The sequence below is a fragment of the Microtus oregoni genome, unplaced genomic scaffold (assembly GCF_018167655.1).
Source record: "Microtus oregoni isolate MIOR12 unplaced genomic scaffold, Mior012 000081F_ref0000091, whole genome shotgun sequence".
In the NCBI taxonomy this organism is placed as follows: domain Eukaryota; kingdom Metazoa; phylum Chordata; class Mammalia; order Rodentia; family Cricetidae; genus Microtus; species Microtus oregoni.
The window spans coordinates 6,362,907-6,382,488 of record NW_024544541.1 but is presented as its reverse complement, the minus strand read 5'-3'; the positions used below and the strand labels follow the sequence as shown (position 1 = coordinate 6,382,488).

The following is a 19,582-nucleotide window of genomic DNA, read 5'->3' as shown; positions in this document are numbered from 1 at the left end:
TGTGGGTGCACATGCGTATGCGCATATGTTCCATGGGTGGATGCCCTTTGATGTGAGACTGCCCAAGTCCCAGTATGTATGCCAAGGGCACGGGCAGAATGCAGAGTGGAATCTGGGAACTACCTTGAGTTAGCAGCTCACCAGAGTTAGTGAGCCATCTCTCTGGCCCAAGGACTGAGACCGTCACCTGATTCTTCTCTTTACTAGCGGTGAGATGGAGGGCGGGCCAAGAGAAACACTTCTGCCTCTGTTTTTTCCTTGTTGGCGGGGGTTGTGGTGGTGGTAAGATGACCCCACTCTGGGTTGTTGTGAGGACTGAAAGCACTTAAACATGAAGGACACACAGTCAGACCACACCACATAGTGGGGAACACTGTGATGACTGAGTGTTGAGGGAGGGGCTTCCTGAAAGGGCTGGGTGGCCATCTCTGTCACCAACGTTTATCTCGGTCATGGCACTCATATAGGAACAAACAGGACCGTGTCCTAACAATGACATGCATGGTCACTTGTCTTAGAACATTCACACATCATAAAAGAGTCAAATGTCCCTCTGGATTTTCCTTAACTATTGGAAGATTCAGAAAGAGGCAGGCGAATCTCTGAGTTTGAGGCTAGCCTGGTCTACAGAGGGAGTTCCACAATGGCTGGCGCTATACAGAGAAACCTTGTCTCGGGAGGAGTGTGGAGGGGAGAACTTTCATGGAGCAAGTCTGCAGGCATCCAGTCTGGTGACTCTCTCAGCGCCCAGGGGAAAATCTGCTAAGTCACAGATCTCAGAGACCCTCGTCAGCATCTCAGGGTAGAGCCCAGGAATCCGCAGCTGATCTGAGAAGAGCCGCACTCCCCACTCCCAGCTCAGTTCACCACTCAGTCATGCAGTTCATTGATTCACTGGGACGCACACTGATTCAGCAAACCTGGGGCTGAAAGGCAGGGCCTGCTTTTCTGTGGAGGCGGGAATAGAACCTTGGCCTTCTGAATACTGGGCAAGCACTCCATCACTGAACCAACCCCAGAGGCTCGGCGGGGCTTCATTCTCCTCTGCACTTAACTCCTGTGGCCTAGCACCAGGTTGTCCGACAGGAATGCCAAGCACGAGGAAGAATAAAGAACACTTGGAGGAAATTTTATTATTTTTCATGCATAATTTTAAACCCACCAAAAGAGACTGCCCAGGAGAAAAACGGAGCAATGTAGCACACTGCTTGATGCCTCAGGTCTATGTCACAGCGCACGCTGAGTCCTGGTCTCCCAGACACTGCCCTGGAGACAGGGGTCTGCATCTGCGTTGGCAGCTGCACATCCCGGCGGCGATGCTGTGCGAGCACCTTCACTTCGGTGATGAAGTGTCACGTGTGCCGGTGCTTTCCAGTTAAGCATGGACCAGAGACACAGAGAGTGGGTGACAGAACAGGGTCCTCAAGTCCCTAGTGCAGCATGCAGGGCATGGATGTTCAGGGTCTCATGGGACACAGGTGCCATTGGTCTAAGGAACCCACTTTGTGAACTTCAAATACTCAGCACCAGTTTGAGCAGGGCTTGTTTCTAGAAGGTTTAGTGTCTGACCCTCAGAATTACTGTTTGCTGCTTCCCAGGTTTTTCTGCTTTGTTTGTTATTTGGTGTGTGTGTGTGTGTGTGTGTGTGTGTGTGTGTGTGTGTGCGACACAGTGAAGGCCAGAGGTCAGCCTTCATTCTCATTCCTCAGGAGCCAACTACCTTGCTGGCCCGGCCTTTTGGGACAGGGTCTCTCATTAGTTTGGGACTTAAGTCGAGAGCCCCTGGGACCTGCCTGTCTCTACCTCCTCAGTGCTGGGATTAAAAGCATACATCACTGCTCCTATCTTTTTGATGTGGGTTCTGGGGACTGAACTCTGGTCCTCAGGTTTGGGTAGCAAGCTTTTTCCTGACTGAGTCATTTCTCCAGCCCATGTTTGTGGATTTGTGGTTATGAGTAGGAGGTACCAGGAACTTGGCAGGGCCAGCAACTGCTAAAGGTCTTCACACAGCCCTATTGGTCCTGGCCCATCAATGCTCCAAGTATGATTATGAACCAGTCAAATCCTCTGTGTGAAAATTGGTGGTGGTGGTGGTGGTGGTGGTGGGGACAAAGACTCAGGGATGGGACCCATGTATCTTGGGGAGGGGGATACCTGAAAGCAAGCTTCTCCTTGCTGAGACCTAGGATCCTATCTCTTGGGAACACTTCCTTCCAGGAGGGAACAGGAATGATTAGTCAGTCACCCTGGTGACCAGGGCCTCAGTCAGCTTGCAGGGCTCCATATGGGCTTCAGCTCTTCCAGATGTTCTGTGGGCACACATCTGCTTCCCCCAAGCACCAGCTGTCAGTGCCCAGATGGGAGCTGCTTCTTGGAGAGTCACCTGGGAGGTTTCCAGAAATAGGATCTGTCATCGATTTTTCTGGAACCCCCAGGGGTGGCCTTGCCTGGGGAACAGGTACCTTATCCAACTCCAGAACTCGACGTGGATGAGAGGAGGTGTACATAGGCTCCCCTCTCCCCGACAACCTGCTCAGAGTCCAACTGGGTCTCACTTACAGACAGCACGGAGCTGAAGTCAATAGGAACATGTTCAGTGGCCTTATTCCTGAGACACCAAGTGACTCTGGACATTGGCCCAGAACCTTCTTCCTTTTACCCCCTTTACCGGTAAAAATCACTATTGCTATTCACGCAGTGGTCCAGGCACCCAAGGCAGCCACAGTATCTGCAACCTGCCAGAAATGCAGATTCTCTGTTGCCTCTGATCAAACACTTTCTAGGGGGCAGAGCATCCATTGCAGTCAAGGGCTAAGCTGAGTGACCCTGGGCTGGAAAGAAAGGAAGCCATGAAAACTGGTACCCAGGAATCCAGCTTAAATCCCGACTCTCCTACTTGGCACCTGCATATTAAAGATGGGCAACCCTCTTCTGGCCCTTGATATCCAGTTTCCTCCTCTATAGAATAGCAACAGCAGTATGCAGCTATTTAGAGGCCACGCTCATCACGAAACAGTTCCATCAATGCCTGTCACGAGTCAGGGACTCCAGGAGATCAAGGAGATCCAAGGAGGAGGAAGAAGACAGTCTTCACCCTCAGAAGGCCTTTGGTGACTTAGAAGAAATGTTAAAGAATTTAAAAGTATAAGGAACACTGTGAAATGCCACAAGAGAGACCAGAGCCGTCAGAAGTCTGGACAGAGGCAGTGTGAGTATCCCTGAAGAACAGAAGTCTGAGGCTGGAGAGATGGCTCGGCAGGTAAGCACACTGGCTGCTTTTGTAGAAGACCATAGGTTAGATCCCAGGACCCACATGGGGACTCACAACTGCCTGTGATTCCAGCTCCAGGGGATCTTATACCTTTTTCTAGATTCTGTGGACACATACACATGGGAGTTCACACACACATACAACACACACACATACACACACTGAGACAGAGACAGAGAAAGAGAGAAAGACAGAGAGAGAGAGAAAGAAAGAGACAGAGAGGAGAGAAGGAAGAAGAGAGAGAGGGGCAAAGATGGGAGACAGAGACAGAGGGACAGAGAAGAGAGGGGAAGGAGAGAAAGAAAGAGGAAACTGGAACTAGGGAGGTCCATGTGGATAGAGCAGAGAATAGACAAAGGATACAGAAGAATGTGCTACGCCGGTGCACACATTTGAAATGAAAGTGTGCACAGTATGGTACCTGGTGAGCGAGGCAGAGAGCATCTGCATCACTTATGCACTGCTGGGCAACAGGTTGACATCTGGAGAGTGAAACTGGTGGGTGGTCAGCTTCTCTCTGTAAATGATGAGCTCAGAAGGAAGAAGCCCTTCCTTCCTTTCTTCCCTTCCCCGTTCCCTTTTCTTTCTCCCTTCCCTCCCCCCTCCTTTTTCCCTTCCCCCTTCTCTTCCTCCCTCTCTTTTTCTCTACCTTTCTTATGCATTGCTGTACTATCAGGGACTTAACACAGCCTTTCAGATCCTTTTTTCTGCATCCCTAGTCTGCCTGGTCATTTCTTCAACCCCTACCTAATGGAGATGCAGGGAAGTCGAGGCAATGGGCTGCCTTCTTCCAACCCTGGCAGAGGAAGTGAAAATTGATGAGGCATAGGGAGGAAGGGCAGACCGGAGTTCGCAAAGTAATTGAAAAACTAGCCAGACGTGGAAGGATTAGAAGGAAGCCCAGCTCCTCTGCAGCGTGTCCAAGTCAAAGCAATGACATGGGGAAGAGATGAAGAGATAAAGAGAAAACAAAAGTCCCAAAGACTTGGGTGGGAAATGAATTCATCTAATGAAATATTTCAGTTCTAGAGAGAGAGAAAGAACACTAAGGAAAAATAATAGCTCAGATAATAAATCCGTGGACGTGTCATCGGGGCACAAGACAGGGACAGAGGAAGCCGAGGAGCAAATGGCTTAATATTTTAGATTAATTGTGAGCAGTCAATAACGTGACTCACCGGGGATCCAGAGGTGTCTGAGCTGGGCTGAGCAACCTACTTAGGTTGGTAATTATTGTTTGCATTCATGGAATTAAGGATACAAAAAGGCGGCTGAAAGAAAGCCTCACAGAGCTGGGGGACTCTAATCCCGAATTCTGGCAGCTCCGTCTGTGCCCTGTGGGGAGGCATCCATTCTATGGCTTCTGGGCTTCTGTGCGGAGTCAGAGGGGGAGAAGGACTCTCACTGTCCCCCTTCCCCCTTGCTCTGGGGCTGCTTCGCCACCAATTCCAAAGAATTCACGTTCCCCAGATCTCATTTATTTTTAAATCCAGAAGTTGGCTGGGGACTTAAAAAGGACATCAAAGAAGAAACAAGAAAACGACGGGGCTCACATCCACTATGCAGAACTGATCGCCACTGGCCCCTTGCTCCTGGGGCTTCTTGCTGTCTTGTTTCTTGCCCAGGCTAGCCTTGAACCTGAAATCCCCCAGCTTCATCCCCCACTCCCCAGTGTTAGGATTATAGGTGTGTGCCATTGTGCCCACCTCTGGTAATTTTAAGAATAACACATTTCATTAGTAAAAATGAAACATGCATTTTTTTTTGACACAGGGTCTCATATAACTCAGGCTGGCCTCTAATCTACTACATTATCCAAGGATAACCTTGAACCCTTGATCCTCCTGCCTTCACCTCCAAAGTGCCAGGATTACAAGTGCATGCCACTACCTCTGGTTTTATGCAGTGCTGAGGATGGAACCAGGGTTTCATGCATGCTGGGCCAGCACTCTGGCAGCTAAGACACACCCCCAGCTCTGAAACGGGTTCTTTTCAAAGATCAAGCTCGCATCAACCATGGCATTTACTGAGTTTCACTGTGGCATGTCCACAATCGCACAGGGGTGCTTGATCATGTTTGCACTCCCAGAAACCCCCTGCTACGTCTCCAGCTTTCTTTCCACGTCCCTAATAGTGTCTCTCCTACTTTTACACACTCAGACCTCCTCTCTGCCCCCACATATGGGGGAAAGACCCAATATTCGTCTTTGAGGCTGGCTTTTGTTCATTTAACAATCTCCAGTCCAACCTATTCTCCTACAAGTGGCTTATTCTGTTCTTTAAAATGTTTTTTAAGGATTGCATGTATTGATGTGTGTGTGTGTGTGTGTGTGTGTGTGTGTGTGTGTAGAGTGATGTGTGTACATGGCAGCACACGTGTGGAGATCAGAGGCATGTTCTCAGAAGTCAGTTCTTTCCTTCCACCTGTGGGTCCAGGGGATCAAACTCAGGCTTGGTGGCAGGGGCTGTCCACTGGGCCATCTTACTGGCTGGATATGGTTCTATTGTATGGCTGACTAATTCTCCATTATGGATATATGCCATGTCTTCTTTATCCATTCATTTGCTGATGGACACTCAACCTGATGTCGTATTTCACTCTGCATCTCCAACAGAAGTGAAAGAAGACAGAGGAATGTAAAATAAAAGACAAAGGCAAAGATCCTTCCCCTGTAGGAATTTTAGTTTAAAAAGGCATGGGAACTGGATGCAAGGCTCCTGCAACCCCAGGTGCAGGCATGCTAAGAGTCAGTCAAGTCTCACATCCCCTTTCTTACCCATGCTTTGGGAGCCTCCCACTAGAAGTGCTGGGGACATGCCTGCTGCACATCCTCCCAAATGCTTTTCTATCAACGTATCAACATCTACCTGGTTAGCTTGCTTTTTTTTTTTTTCTTTCAAGACAGGGTTTCTCTGTAGCTTTGGAACTTGTCCTGGAACTAGCTCTTATAGACCAGGCTAGAGTAATAAATAAATTTTCATGGCTCTTGGACATAAACCAATCTTAAATGAATGACTATTTATTTCTTCTTGTCCGACCAAATAACCTTTGGGCATGAAAAGATGTTCATGTGTATATAAGATTGTGCACACACACCTATGTGTGAAGGTTTACTCACGTGTGCTCATATGGAGGTCAGAGGTCATGTTAGTTTTCTCCCTCTACTGCTCTTTATTTTTTAACACAGGGTCTCTTACTGAACCTGGAACTCCATGGTTTGACTCTGCTGGTTGGCTGGCCTGCAAGCACCTGGTACCTGCCTATCTCTGTCCTACAGTGCTGGGGTCACAAATCTGTGCCACTGTGCCCAATTTTTGAGTGGGTGCCGGGCAACTGAACCCAGCTCCTCATGTGTGTGCAGCAAATACCTCACCCACTGGGCCGTCTCCCTAGCCCTTGAGAGGTATTCTTTAGGTCATTTGAAGTCTTTCTGTTAATTGGACAGAATGTTATATCCACTCAATGACTTGGGAATATTGCAATGTTTAAGATTTGTGAATTATCTAATCGCTTTTCCTAACAATATCATGTCTTCCCTGTAATGCATGCATAATTTTATTCTGTAAAAACGAATCATCACATATCCGGGGGTACCATGGCAGTTTGCTTATTTTAACCTGAACTTTTATTTTCCCTTTAATCCCTGTGTGTGTGTTTGTGCGTGCACACTTATGAATGCCACAGCACGTGTGTCTTTCACTTTGCTGGCTTCCGTCTTTCACTTTGCTGTAGGCAGGATGCCTCTCGTTGTCAGGCTGCGTGCTACAGGCTAGCTGGCTTGCTAGCTTCCAAGAGATTGCCCTGTCTCCACCTCCCAACCTGCTGTAAGATAATTGGGATGAGAGATGTGCACTGCTGAATCAGGCTTCTTATGTGTGTTCTGGGGATCTGAACTCAGGTCTTCAGACTTGCTCGGCTGAGCTGCTTCCTACCGAGTCCTAGTTTCTCTTCCCTTTTTTTCCCTTCCCTTCCCTTCCCTTCCCTTCCCTTCCCTTCTCTTTCTTTCTTTCTTTCCTTCCTTCTTTCTTTCTTTCTTGACAGCCCCGGCTGTCCTGGAACTCGCTCTGTAGACCAGGCTAGCTTCAAACTCACAAAGATCCACCTGCTTCTGCCTCCTGAGTGCTGGGATTAAAGGTGTGCACCACCATTGCCTGGCTCCCTGAACCCTATTTTAATCTTCACTCCCGTTTTCGAGGCATCTCTCTGTGAGAACCAATCTCAGCACTCCTGACTTCCTCTGGGTATCCCACTGTTTAAGTCTGACATCTATCCGGTCTGAGCCGCTGAGGGGCTGATGGCCAATTTGGATTTCAATTTGCCCTTGTAATAAACAGCACTGCAGCAGGCAGTCTTATATACAGATCCCTGCCAAACCTGTTTAGGATTTCTACAATCTTCGGAAGGATCGGAAATCTGAACAGACATCACCAAAGTGCTTTTCAAAAACACTGTACGAACCTGGGGGGGGGGGGTGTGCACACCTGTAATCCCTGCCCTTGGAGGTGAATGCAGCAAGATCAGGGGGTCTAGGTCATCTTTAACTACATAGAGTCGGAGGATAGCCTGGGCACGTGAGAGCTGTCTCAAAGGGGGCGGGGTGAAAAAACAAGACAACTGGCTTGTATGTATGTCTGCTTCCAGAGCTGAACTATCACCTCAAGGCGGTATATCACTCAGCCAGGCTCAGACACTGGAAGGCAAGGCTGAGGCCAAGGTTCTCATTTGCTCAACTGAAAGATATACAGACCTTTCAGTTCTCTATAAGATACATCAAAACCACTGCCTTGGGCTGGGGAAGATGGTTCAGCAGGTCAGTGTAGCGTGATTGAGGACGGCATGGGATGTCAAACTCTGGACCCCACTGACATTTACACAAGTATCCACATGCAACTGCACATATAAATATGGGCACACCAGATACCCTGAACACTCATAAACACTTATGCACATCACGTGTACTTACTCACTTATGCAAAACCTGTCACCCTGGGTATCCTATACCCCGGGCATCTTAGACAGTGCTGTTGGCATGAACAGGCCTTCACCAGATTGTGAAGGTTACCTAAGAAGCAGTAGGCTAGAGGGCACCCCTGTCATTCATGGGGGGAAGCAGTAGCAGAGGACTTCAGATGCAAGGGAGTCAGGAAGGGCAGCCATGAAAGCGATTAGGAAGCAAACCAGGAAACAGAAAAGAGATGGCACAGGAAGTTAAGGAAAGAAATATGTTGCCCGCGCACGAGGTAGGGAAAGGTCGGCATGGCAGATGGTTTTGTCAGAGTGAACTTGCAGAAGTAATTTACTGACTGCACAGGTGGAGGCCCTAAATTAAATGCGCTCCTGGCCTCAGCACTGAGGAAGGTTCCAGAAGAAGGCAAGAATCTCTGGGGGAAAGAAAGGAGTCAGAGTCCCTATGGTACTGGCAACCCAGAAGAAGTGATAGGGATGGGGAGGCAGCAGGGGTGAGGCAGCAGGGGTGAGGAGGCAGCAGGGGGAGGCAGCAAGGGTGGGGAGGCAGCAGGGGGAGGCAGTAGGGGTGGAAGGCTGCAGGGATGGGAGGCAGCAGGAGTGAGGAGGCAGCAGGGGTGAGGAGACAGCAGGGATGGGAGGCAGCAGGGGTGAGGAGGCAGCAGGGGTGAGGAGGCAGCAGGGGTGAGGAGGCAGCTGGGGTGAGGCTGTAGGGATGGGAGGCAGTAGGGGTGGGAGGCTGTAGGGATGGGAGGCAGTAGGGGTGGGAGGCTGTAGGGATGGGAGGCAGTAGGGGTGGGAGGCTGTAGGGATGGGAGGCAGCAGGGAGGAGAGGCAGTAGGGGTGGGAGGCAGCAGGGGTGAGGAGACAGCAGGGATGGGAGGCAGCAGGGGTGGGGAGGCAGCAGGGGTGAGGAGAGAGCAGGGGTGAGGAGGCAGCAGGGGTGAGGAGGCAGCAGGGGTGAGGAGACAGCAGGGATGGGAGGCAGCAGGGGTGAGGAGGCAGCAGGGGTGAGGAGGCAGCAGGGATGGGGAGGCAGCAGGGGGAGGCAGTAGGGGTGGAAGGCTGCAGGGATGGGAGGCAGCAGGAGTGAGGAGGCAGCAGGGGTGAGGAGACAGCAGGGATGGGAGGCAGCAGGGGTGAGGAGGCAGCAGGGGTGAGGAGGCAGCAGGGGTGAGGAGGCAGCTGGGGTGAGGCTGTAGGGATGGGAGGCAGTAGGGGTGGGAGGCTGTAGGGATGGGAGGCAGTAGGGGTGGGAGGCTGTAGGGATGGGAGGCAGTAGGGGTGGGAGGCTGTAGGGATGGGAGGCAGTAGGGGTGGGAGGCTGTAGGGATGGGAGGCAGTAGGGGTGGGAGGCTGTAGGGATGGGAGGCAGCAGGGAGGAGAGGCAGTAGGGGTGGGAGGCAGCAGGGGTGAGGAGACAGCAGGGATGGGAGGCAGCAGGGGTGGGGAGGCAGCAGGGGTGAGGAGACAGCAGGGGTGAGGAGGCAGCAGGGGTGAGGAGGCAGCAGGGGTGAGGAGACAGCAGGGATGGGAGGCAGCAGGGGTGAGGAGGCAGCAGGGGTGAGGAGGCAGCAGGGATGGGGAGGCAGCAGGGGTGAGGAGGCAGCTGGGGTGGGGAGGCAGCAGGGATGGGAGGCAGCAGGAGTGAGGAGACAGCAGGGGTGAGGAGGCAGCAGGGGTGAGGAGGCAGCAGGGGTGAGGAGACAGCAGGGATGGGAGGCAGCAGGGGTGGGGAGGCAGCAGGGGTGAGGAGACAGCAGGGATGGGAGGCAGCAGGGGTGAGGAGGCAGCAGGGGTGAGGAGGCAGCAGGGGTGAGGAGGCAGCAGGAGTGAGGAGACAGCAAGGATGGGAGGCAGCAGGGGTGAGGAGACAGCAGGGGTGAGGAGGCAGCAGGGGTGAGGAGGCAGCAGGGGTGAGGAGACAGCAGGGATGGGAGGCAGCAGGGGTGAGGAGGCAGCAGGGGTGAGGAGGCAGCAGGGGTGAGGCAGTAGGGTTGGGAGGCTGTAGGGATGGGAGGCAGTAGGGGTGAGGAGGCAGCAGGGATGAGGAGGCAGTAGGGGTGAGGAGGCAGTAGGGATGAGGAGGCAGCTGGGGTGGGGAGGCAGCAGGGGTGAGGCAGTAGGGTTGGGAGGCTGTAGGGATGGGAGGCAGTAGGGGTGAGGAGGCAGTAGGGATGAGGAGGCAGTAGGGGTGAGGAGGCAGTAGGGATGAGGAGGCAGTAGGGGTGGGGAGGCAGCAGGGGTGAGGCAGTAGGGGTGGGAGGCAGTAGGGGTGAAGAGGCAGCAGGGATGGGAGGCAGCAGGGGTGAGGAGGCAGTAGGGGTGGGACGCTGCAGGGATGGGAGGCAGCAGGGGTGAGGAGGCAGCAGGGGTGAGGAGGCAGCAGGGGTGAGGAGGCAGCAGGGGTGGGAGGCAGCAGGGGTGGGAGGCAGCAGGGGTGAGGAGGCAGTTGTCATCCAGTTGGAAACTTGATGGCTCAAATGGAAATAACAAGCTGCCAGGAACCCCCTTGCCACTGAAGGTGTTCTCAGGGCACATTAAAGAAAGTCCGGTTTTCTTTTCTCCAGGTTAGAGCAGGAGCAGCAGCGGCTGTAGAGAAGATCAGTCCTGTGTCACCTTCTGATGGACCCTCTTACCCTGTCACAGGCTGCCCAGATCCAGAACCCAAGCCCTGGCTTTACCTCACCACTCATTTCCCAGGCACCTTACGACGTGTCCCTCAAATTCCCCAAACTTTAATGTCTTTCTTATCCAGACGGGGAGGGTTGTCCACTAATCTGACTTCTCTCCCCTCCCCCTACATTTCTTCTTGCACACTCCACTCTGGTCTCTCAGGCATCCTCATTGTTTTTCAAATGCTCAAGGGTCTTTGCACTCATCTTTGCTCTTCAAACTGTACCCCAACCCCTCTGCTTCCCAGGCTCTCTCCACTGTGACTGTCACATGTTAACAGACCACCAGACACTATCTCATATGACTTAAAACCCCAGCATTTTCCTTCCTGGTTTCTCCCTCTCTGATCTGAGCTCTGGATGGACCTGCTTCATCTGCTTTCTCCTTTACCTGTTTAAGCATTTAACATGGATGTCCAGTGTGTGGGCTGTACCTGGCAGGTGGCCATGGAGATAAATCTCTAAACAAGCATATAAAGAACGGCTGCTAATTGGACCAAGAGCTATTCCTTGCCTACCACATTGAGGGCTGGACCACAGTCCTGCCTGTCCTGCATTGGAGTCAATGGGCCAGGACTGCAAGGGAATGGGATGTAAAGCAGTGTATGTACATGCTTGAGTGTGGCTCAGTCACATAGGGTCTGTAGGTAGTTGTTACGTAGCATTTCCCTCTGATATAAATCTTTTCTCCTGGGGAAACTCACTAAAAAGCTGGATGGTCTAAACAGAGGCAAAACATTCCATCTGCAGAAAAGTTCCTTATACTCAGGAAGTAAACAACCTAAGGGCTTCAGGAAATTCCTGAAACTGAGCAATTGCACTAGGCCTTTCCTTCTCCTAGCTTACAGAAGCAGTGTGGACTGCTGGGAACAACACACAAACAAGCTGAGCCACCTGGAGGAAGCTAGGACCAGCTGAGGTCCATGGAAGAAGCTCAAACTAACCGAGCTACCTTAAGTAGACATCTTCTAAGCTCTTGAAGTGCCTGCGGGCTGTGTGGTGAGTCCCAGGTTGCCAGGCTTCATGAGTTGTCACTCTTGCTGGGGTCTTTGAGTCATTTCTGCTCCTCCAAGTAACCCATCACCCTTATTCCTGGAAGTAACTCCAATAAACTTTAGTGGTATCTGTACTTTGGGTTATTATTAATTCCCTATCTGGGAAGTAAATGTTTATTCATGTCTCCCCAGGAATAGTGTCCCCATAACAGCAGATCATAGCATATGATTAGTTAGTGTTAACTGTCCCCTGGACAGGATCTAGGATCATCTGAGAGATGGGTCTATGGGAATGTCAGGGTAAATATCTTGAGAAGGTACACTGAGGTGGGAAGTCCCACCCGCCATTCCCTGGCTGGGATCCTGAAGCGAATAGATGGAAAAAGGGTACTCAGCAACAGTGTGGATCCTCTCTCTGCTTCCTGCCTGTAGATGGGATGTGATCAGCTTCTTCAAGGTACTGCAGCCCTGACTTCTCTTCCATAAAGGACCAAACCTCAAACTGTGAATGAAAATGAGCCCTTCCTTCCCGCAGCTGCTTTTGTCAGAGTGCATTTATCATAGAAACAAGAAAAGAAATCAAGACATAACCGTTGATAGCAGACCCAGATTCTTAATATTGAAAACCAGGGCTGCATTGTAGGGACCCAGTAACACTAGGTCTAAAGGCCGTGGCACATGGGAAGTTGAAAGCTGTTGCCTTCAACACACTTTCTCTTTCCACATCCTGTTCATCAGTCCCTCCACATCTCAGGGATTTTCTTGCTTCCACCTCACCTCCAAGGGCACAGCTCCCCCAGACAGGGAGTGCTCAGGTGTAGGAGTTAAATTAACCCCCTCCCCACTCCATTGCTTCTGTCTCATGGTCACCTGCAAGACAATGACATCATGAACCAAATCCTCCAGTATGCTTGCTTGTGCTAAACCCTCATAGCTTGAAAACCCGGTGTCAGAAGAGACCAAATATTGAACAGCCCACTTAGCAGTGGCCCCCAAAGGAACCAAAATGTTAGGGCTACATAAAAAGAATCATAGCTAGTTCAAAGAAAATTATTCTTGTAAGAGCCCAAATTTGTAAAAATTGTCAGCACTTCCCCTCTTTTTATTCCCCAAAGGATATTGTGAGATACTAAAAATCTCTGAGGGAGGAGAGTCCCCACAAGGACATCAGCATGCATGCTAGGGGACTTGCAGGCTACACATTGTGAAGTCGATGACTAAGGCTGCCTAGTGGGATGGAAGGGCACATGCATGCTGTGTTGCTGCTTGTATTGTGGGGGCCAGAGCAAAACAGGAGAGAGGAACACTGCTTCCTCATAGGGAATCAAAAGTGACCCATTAGGAGTGGCAACATGAGTGTTTGGAAGATAGAATAAGCCAGGCTCTCCAAGGATCCCTGCTCACCACACACAGCCTGTGGGTAGGGACCAGTTGCCGATCCTCTTGGTCTGTAGGGTTGACTGTAGAGATGCTGGTTAAGTAGAGAATCTATGGCATGGCTACCCTCTGGCCTCTGCTCTGACAGCCAAGAGGCCCAGCTTGCTCTTGTTTTTGACCAGAGAATGGGCAAAGGATGGTGGGTGGCTGGTATGTCTATCCCTGTACTTCTACCAGGTAGAATAGGTATGGAGGAAGGGTTCCCACGTTGGGGCCATGACTCAATTTATCTTGGCTTGGCCAAGCCCAGTAAGGATGCTCCAGACACACAGCTTTCTTGGGCCTCATTTCCACTGCCATCTTGACCCAGAAAAATAGTATGAAGGCCACTGTTGTCAATGGGGAAGTGTTCCCTCCCAAATTCAGAACTCAGAAGCTTCGGAGAAAGGGTCTCTATGTCAATAGGGTAAAAGTCAAGGTTAAATGAACTGGCTTATAGTATATCTGTTTTAGTTAGGGTTTCTATTGCTGTGAAGAGACACCATGACCATGGCAACTCTTATAAAGGAAAATATTTAATATGGGATAGCTTATAGTTCAGAGATTTAGTCTATTATCAGCATGGTGGGAAGCCTGGAGGCAAGCAGGCAGACATAGTGCTGGAGAGGAACTGAGAGTTCTACATCTGGATCTGCAGGCAGCAGGAAGGGAGAGTGACACTGGGCCTGGCTTGAGCATCTGAGACCTCAAAGCCTGTCCCCAGTGACACAATTAACCCAATAAGGCCACACCTACTCCAAGAAGGCTACACCTCCTAATAGTACCACTCCCTATGAGCCTATGGGGACTGTTTTCATTCAAACCACCACAAAGCCTTATATCCAAGAGGGGGTTCTAAGAAGAGACAGAATGTGAGAGGATACAGAGACACCCATGGGAGACGGCCAAGTGAAGGAAGAAGGGACAGAGGGACTTATGAGCCAAAACTTAACAGAGGCTGCTGGAAGCTGGATAAATCCTTCCTTAGAGTGCCTAGAGGAGCATGGTCCAGTCAGTACTTGGATCCCTTTTGCTTTATTTCCACAGTTCCAGGGAGGAAGCCCAGAGCCGTGGGTGTGCACTGAAGTGTTCAGCCTTTCAGCCCCACCCCATCCTATGCAACCATGATGCCTTGATTTTGGCCCTAGAGCCTTAGATGCTCTTGCCATTTAGACTGTGTGAGCTGTGAGGTTGCAGATGTCTCTCTCTTATACACTGGCACATCCAAGAGCACTGTATGGGAAAGTACCCATGCAAGGGGAGCTATGGTGTAAATCTCAAATCCCTCAAGCCTTCTGTGAGGAGGGTTATCACTGGACCATGGTGCTATTAGGAGCTGATTGAATCTTTAGGAGAATGGACCTTACAGGGGGAAGTTAGGTCATGGGTGGGCATGCCTTCAAAGGGGAAATCAGGGGTATCTTACTCATGCTCTCCTGCTTTAGAGCAGTCATGAGGCAGATAGGCTTTCTCCACCAAGTGCTCCCTCCACAATGTACTGTGCTGCCACAGGCCCAAGGCGACAAGGTTAAATAGCCACGGATGGAAACCTCTAAAACCATGGCCAAATAAACCCCTTTGTAAGTTCATTGCAGGGATGTCGTCACAGTGACAGCAAGCTGGTTAATACGAGGGCAAAGGATTCTCACTGAATGAATCTACGAGATGGATAAGTCTTCTTAATGTAGCATGTAAGAGATAATAAGAAGCCTGAGCTAATGTGCCAACCAGTTTATAATAATGTAAGCCTCTGTGTGTTTCTTTGGGACCGGGCAGGACAGAAACCTCTGTTAACACTTTCTCAGAGTGTCTCTCTCCAGTGAGTGAAAAGGGGAGGCTGGGTATGACATCATGATGCTATAAACAGTGTGGAAGACAGTGGAGAGTGGCGTGGGTCTGACCAGGTGACTAGGCAAAGTCCATCTCCCTCCATGAGCCATGGTTCCTCTTTGCAGTGTTGGGGTAGAAGGAGGAGGCGCGCCCGAAGAAGGTGCAAAAAGTGCAGGATGTGCTGGGAGACCCAAGTTGGGACCACTCCATCCACCTTCATTGATCAGACCTGACCTGGAAGCTTCAAGAGGCTTCAAGGTGTACAAGAGATTGGACCAAACAAAGTGTGATGCCTAATAATATTTGCCATCATCTGGGTTTAGAATCACCAGAGATAAGCCTCTGGGCATTCTGAGAGGGAGTTTCTGTGACGGGTTAGTTGAGGGAGAAAGATCCATCCTAAACTGTGGCAGCACCATCCTTGGGCTGGGGTTCTGGGCTGAGCACCAGCATCCATCTCTTTCTCTCTGCTTCCTGACACGGATGCCATGTGCCCAGCCGCCTCACACCTCTGCCAACATACCCTCCCTACTACGACGGACTATATTCCTCAAACCGTGAGCTGTAATAAACCCCCCTTTCCCTGAGTTGCCTTTGCAGGGTATTTTGTCTCAGCAATGTGTGAAGCAACTAATTCAGACCCAAGGTGCTTCAGGAACCGCAGAGTCAAGAGCCATGTCTGAGGTTGGAGCGGAGCTGCGGAGACTACCGAGTTCCCCTCACTCCTATTAGCTAGACTTATAGAGTCTACCTACAGTGGAGGGGCCTAGGGAGAAGAGCTTGGATCTGGCTAGGGGTAGCAGAGAAGTCCTACATGAGACAGAGCTTCATTCTTCAGAAAAGCCTTTTAAATCCTGCCTTAAGGGAATGTTGGAATGCTATGCTTGCAAGGGCTGGGCTGGAGCTGTGGGGCCTGATTCCAACAGTGACCTATAGGGGGTGCTATGGTAGGATCTGTCCAGCATCAGCCTTGACCTTTTGGACCAATCCAAAGCCTCACGTGGTTGGAGAGACTTCATCAGAGTGTACCAGTGAAGGGTGGTCAGGTCTGACTGCTGAGTGGCGGGGGGAATGGGAAGTAGAGAGATGAAGGAAAAGATTTCAGAGGGGGAAATCCGGTGCTGCCGATCGCATGTCCCTGAGCCAGGAAGACAGTGTGAAGGGTGTTTTGGAAGAGTCACAAAGGTTTGGTGAAACACTGCACCTCTCACATAAGAAACTGTAGGGGAATTAGCTCTTACTAGCCTCAGAGATCTCCATCTTCACCCTACACATTTACTCTGGGGACAGAGTATTTTGGTGGGAAGGTAAGAGTAACCTTCCATATATGTGTGTGTGTGTGTGTATGTATACACACATATGCAAATACACATGTGCCCACACGCATCCCATTTGTGGTCACACATTCACGTACACACACATTTTTCTCTGCAGCTAGCATGCAGTGGTGTGTGTCAGTACACGGAGGCTGGCATCACACTTCAATAACCTGGACAGTCTATTCCTAAAACGCTCTTGATCAAGAAGTCCAACCCTTTCAGGGTACCGAGGGGAATGTCACTTCCTTTTATTTTCTGACTGAGTCTTGATTAAAGACCTCAGGCCCAGCTGCTTTCATCCCAGCCTTTGAGAGGAGGCCCCAGTGTTGCCAAAGCGCAGGGATGGCTTAAATGTTTAGGGACAGGAATGCAGGACCGTGTGAGGCCCTGCAGCCTGGGTCTCTGTGATGGCGAACCCGAGCACTCTACAGTAGACAAGGCTGCATTCTTCAGAAAAGCCTTTTAAATATTTCCTTTAACCCAAAGATGGGGGGAAAACCCAAAAAAACAAAGTCAGCGTGCTTTTAGTTCAATCAGCAAAAAATGGTTTTGAGCGTACATTTGCGACGGAGCCTTTCAGAGGCCAGGAAAACATCAATGTGCATTAGGACACGAGAGGTGAGCGCCTTTGAAGATAAACACGCTCTTGGGATGCGGAGCATTCATTACTGCATTATCCGCCAGCCCCAAACACGTGGCTCCAGCGTTCAGTGCGTGGTGGCCTCAGATGTGAGCCGCCACCGTGAGCTTCTGACGGCTCTGCTCTGAGTAGAAGGGACAACTGCATTTTGCCATTCTTTCAATGCCAAGTGTCTCCTTGCGTTGGCCAGCACTAAAGACAAAGACGCTGTCCCTCCTATCAGATGGGAATCTGCAGGAGGTGGGGAGAGGGGCCCCTGGAGTCACAGAGCTGGTGGAGAACAGGGTCCCCACCGCTTTTGCCATTTCCCCCAAACCTTTCTGGTGCAGACAAAGCTTTAGAAGTAATAGCAGCCAGGACACAGTATCCCGGTTGCTTCTCAGAGAGAGAGGCGAGAGGACTGGGGCTTCCAGAGAATACAGGTGAGGAAACCTGCATTGTCATCTGGCCGGAATTCCCACCAGGGAGGAGACAAACATTGACAAAGGCTGCCTGGGCCACTTTTATCACCTGGGATGGTGTGCTAGCTGTATTTGCATCATGTGACCATGAGACCTGAATGAAACAAGATTAAAATTGGCTCATGCTATCACATGGCATTAGTCCACCACGATGGGGAAAGTAGGTTAAAGTTCATGGTGCTTGAAGCTCCTCATATCTTGGTCTAGGAAGCAGAAAGAGCAAGGCTGGAAGCAGGGGCTCGAATCCTCAGAGGTTCATCCCTACTAACCCACTTCTACCTCCACACAGACTCCACTTCCTGAAGACTCTGCAGCCTCCAAGCTGTGCCATCAGCCGGGGGGGGGGAGGGGAACAAGCATTCAAAACATGCGTCTATGAGGGTCATAGCAGATTCAGTTTCAAATGTGTGAGGCACAGGCTGGGGGTTCGAAGCCATCTCAGAGATTTCCAGCTGTATGATCTAACCCCTCTGAGCCTCAGTTGCCTCATGACCACAGTGGGGGAGACCTCACATCGCATCCTCACGAGAGGAGACAAAGCTTGGGGATTAGCTGGCATGTCAGGGACCTAGCACTCGGTCTGGTCATGGCTGCAGCTTCAGGTCATATTCTATTTGTTTCTGAGTCTGGAGTCGCTCACAGTGGCCAGTGTTTGCGAGGGACGCCACGGGAATGGCTGTGAGGAAATACGAGGTGACTGTGTTCTTGATCCCTTTAAGGGAAGGAGTGCCCGGGAGGGTGTGCAAAGGGAGCTTCCTCAAATTGACAACATCCCCAATCCCTTCTCTGCTGTGGTGGTGTCTCCTGCTCATCGGAAGCCAACCTGCTGGCTCCGAAATGCAAATCTTTCTGAGGCCAAAGCATATGCGTCTCGCTTCCAGAAAGCACACAAAGCGGTAATTTAGAAAACACACCCAACACAAATGCCCTTAAAATCGCGTTTTGAGAAGAAACATTGCAAATGTGCTCTCCTCTGTTCCCTGATTACGAAAGAAGGGGAGGCCAATCATTCCTTGGCGAAAGTCTTGCTATGGAGTGTGCCAACATGCAGGTGCATGTGAATGAGTGAACGCAGGCTGGAGCCCATAAACTTGGCAAGGGTGCCCCTCTGCTGATGAGGGCACAGCCCAGGTGGTACCTTTGTTTCAGCCCCATGAGACCCTGAGCAGAACCCAACCCCAGGCAGCCACACCTGGGTGCCTACCTCCACACCCTGCGAGGGGGCTCCGTGGGTATGGGGCCATGCTTGTGGTGATTTGCTCCTCAGCAATAGAAAACATCCTCTCAGTCCCACCGCAGGTTCATGGAGAACTAGAATCCTGTTTTGTTTATGCTGCAAGTCTCTCTAATGGTGAGAATGGATGGATGGGTGAATGGTGCTTGAGAAAGGTACTGGATAAAGCGGTCTGAAACGTGCTGGATGCTGTAGCCAGATAAGCTCGCCTCTACTGTGTGACCTTGGACAGGTTACTTGACCTCTGTAGGCTTTGGTTTCCTTGTCTGTGAAATGGGATAATAGGTTTGGACTTGTCTCACAGTGTTACCCCGAGGAATGGACAGGCTACCCTTTAGACATGATACACAGAACATTGCTGTGATCCGGCATTCCATGAGTTAGCTACTTCTGCCTTATTATGGAGGGAAAGGAGGGGCCTGGTGAGTGCAGGCAATGGCTACCGTGGCAATGTGTGAAAGGATAGGTGGCCTGGGTTCAAGGTCAAAATGTCTGCTGATGGTGGAAAATCACTGTGGGGCTGTTTTCTCACCTCCAAAGTGGAGGTCATGATCCTGTCAACACATTCCCCCACTAGCTGGAGCTTCTAGTGACTTCAGGCTACTTTACAAACTGTGAATCTCTATGCCCTTGCCAGCAACTGGGAGAACAGGAGGGCAGAAAAACTACACAGGGTTAGGGAAGGGAATATCTACAGTGGCGCGGGGTGGGCAGGGGACAGAGGTCAGAGACACTCTCATGTCTCACATCAACACAGTCCAGAGGACAGCACGCA

The 19,582-nt window shown here is 50.8% G+C and overlaps 1 protein-coding gene across 1 annotated transcript in view; it reads right to left on the bottom strand.

Annotated features, from left to right (window-relative positions):
- Positions 1–18,157: 18,157 nt before the first annotated feature.
- LOC121441773 overlaps positions 18,158–19,582 on the bottom strand; it is a 641,711-nt gene continuing 640,286 nt past the window's right edge. Inside the window, exon 5 of the mRNA XM_041643053.1 lies at positions 18,158–18,285. Within this exon, the coding sequence (XP_041498987.1) occupies positions 18,158–18,285 (128 nt within the window). The remainder of the gene's footprint in view (positions 18,286–19,582) is intronic.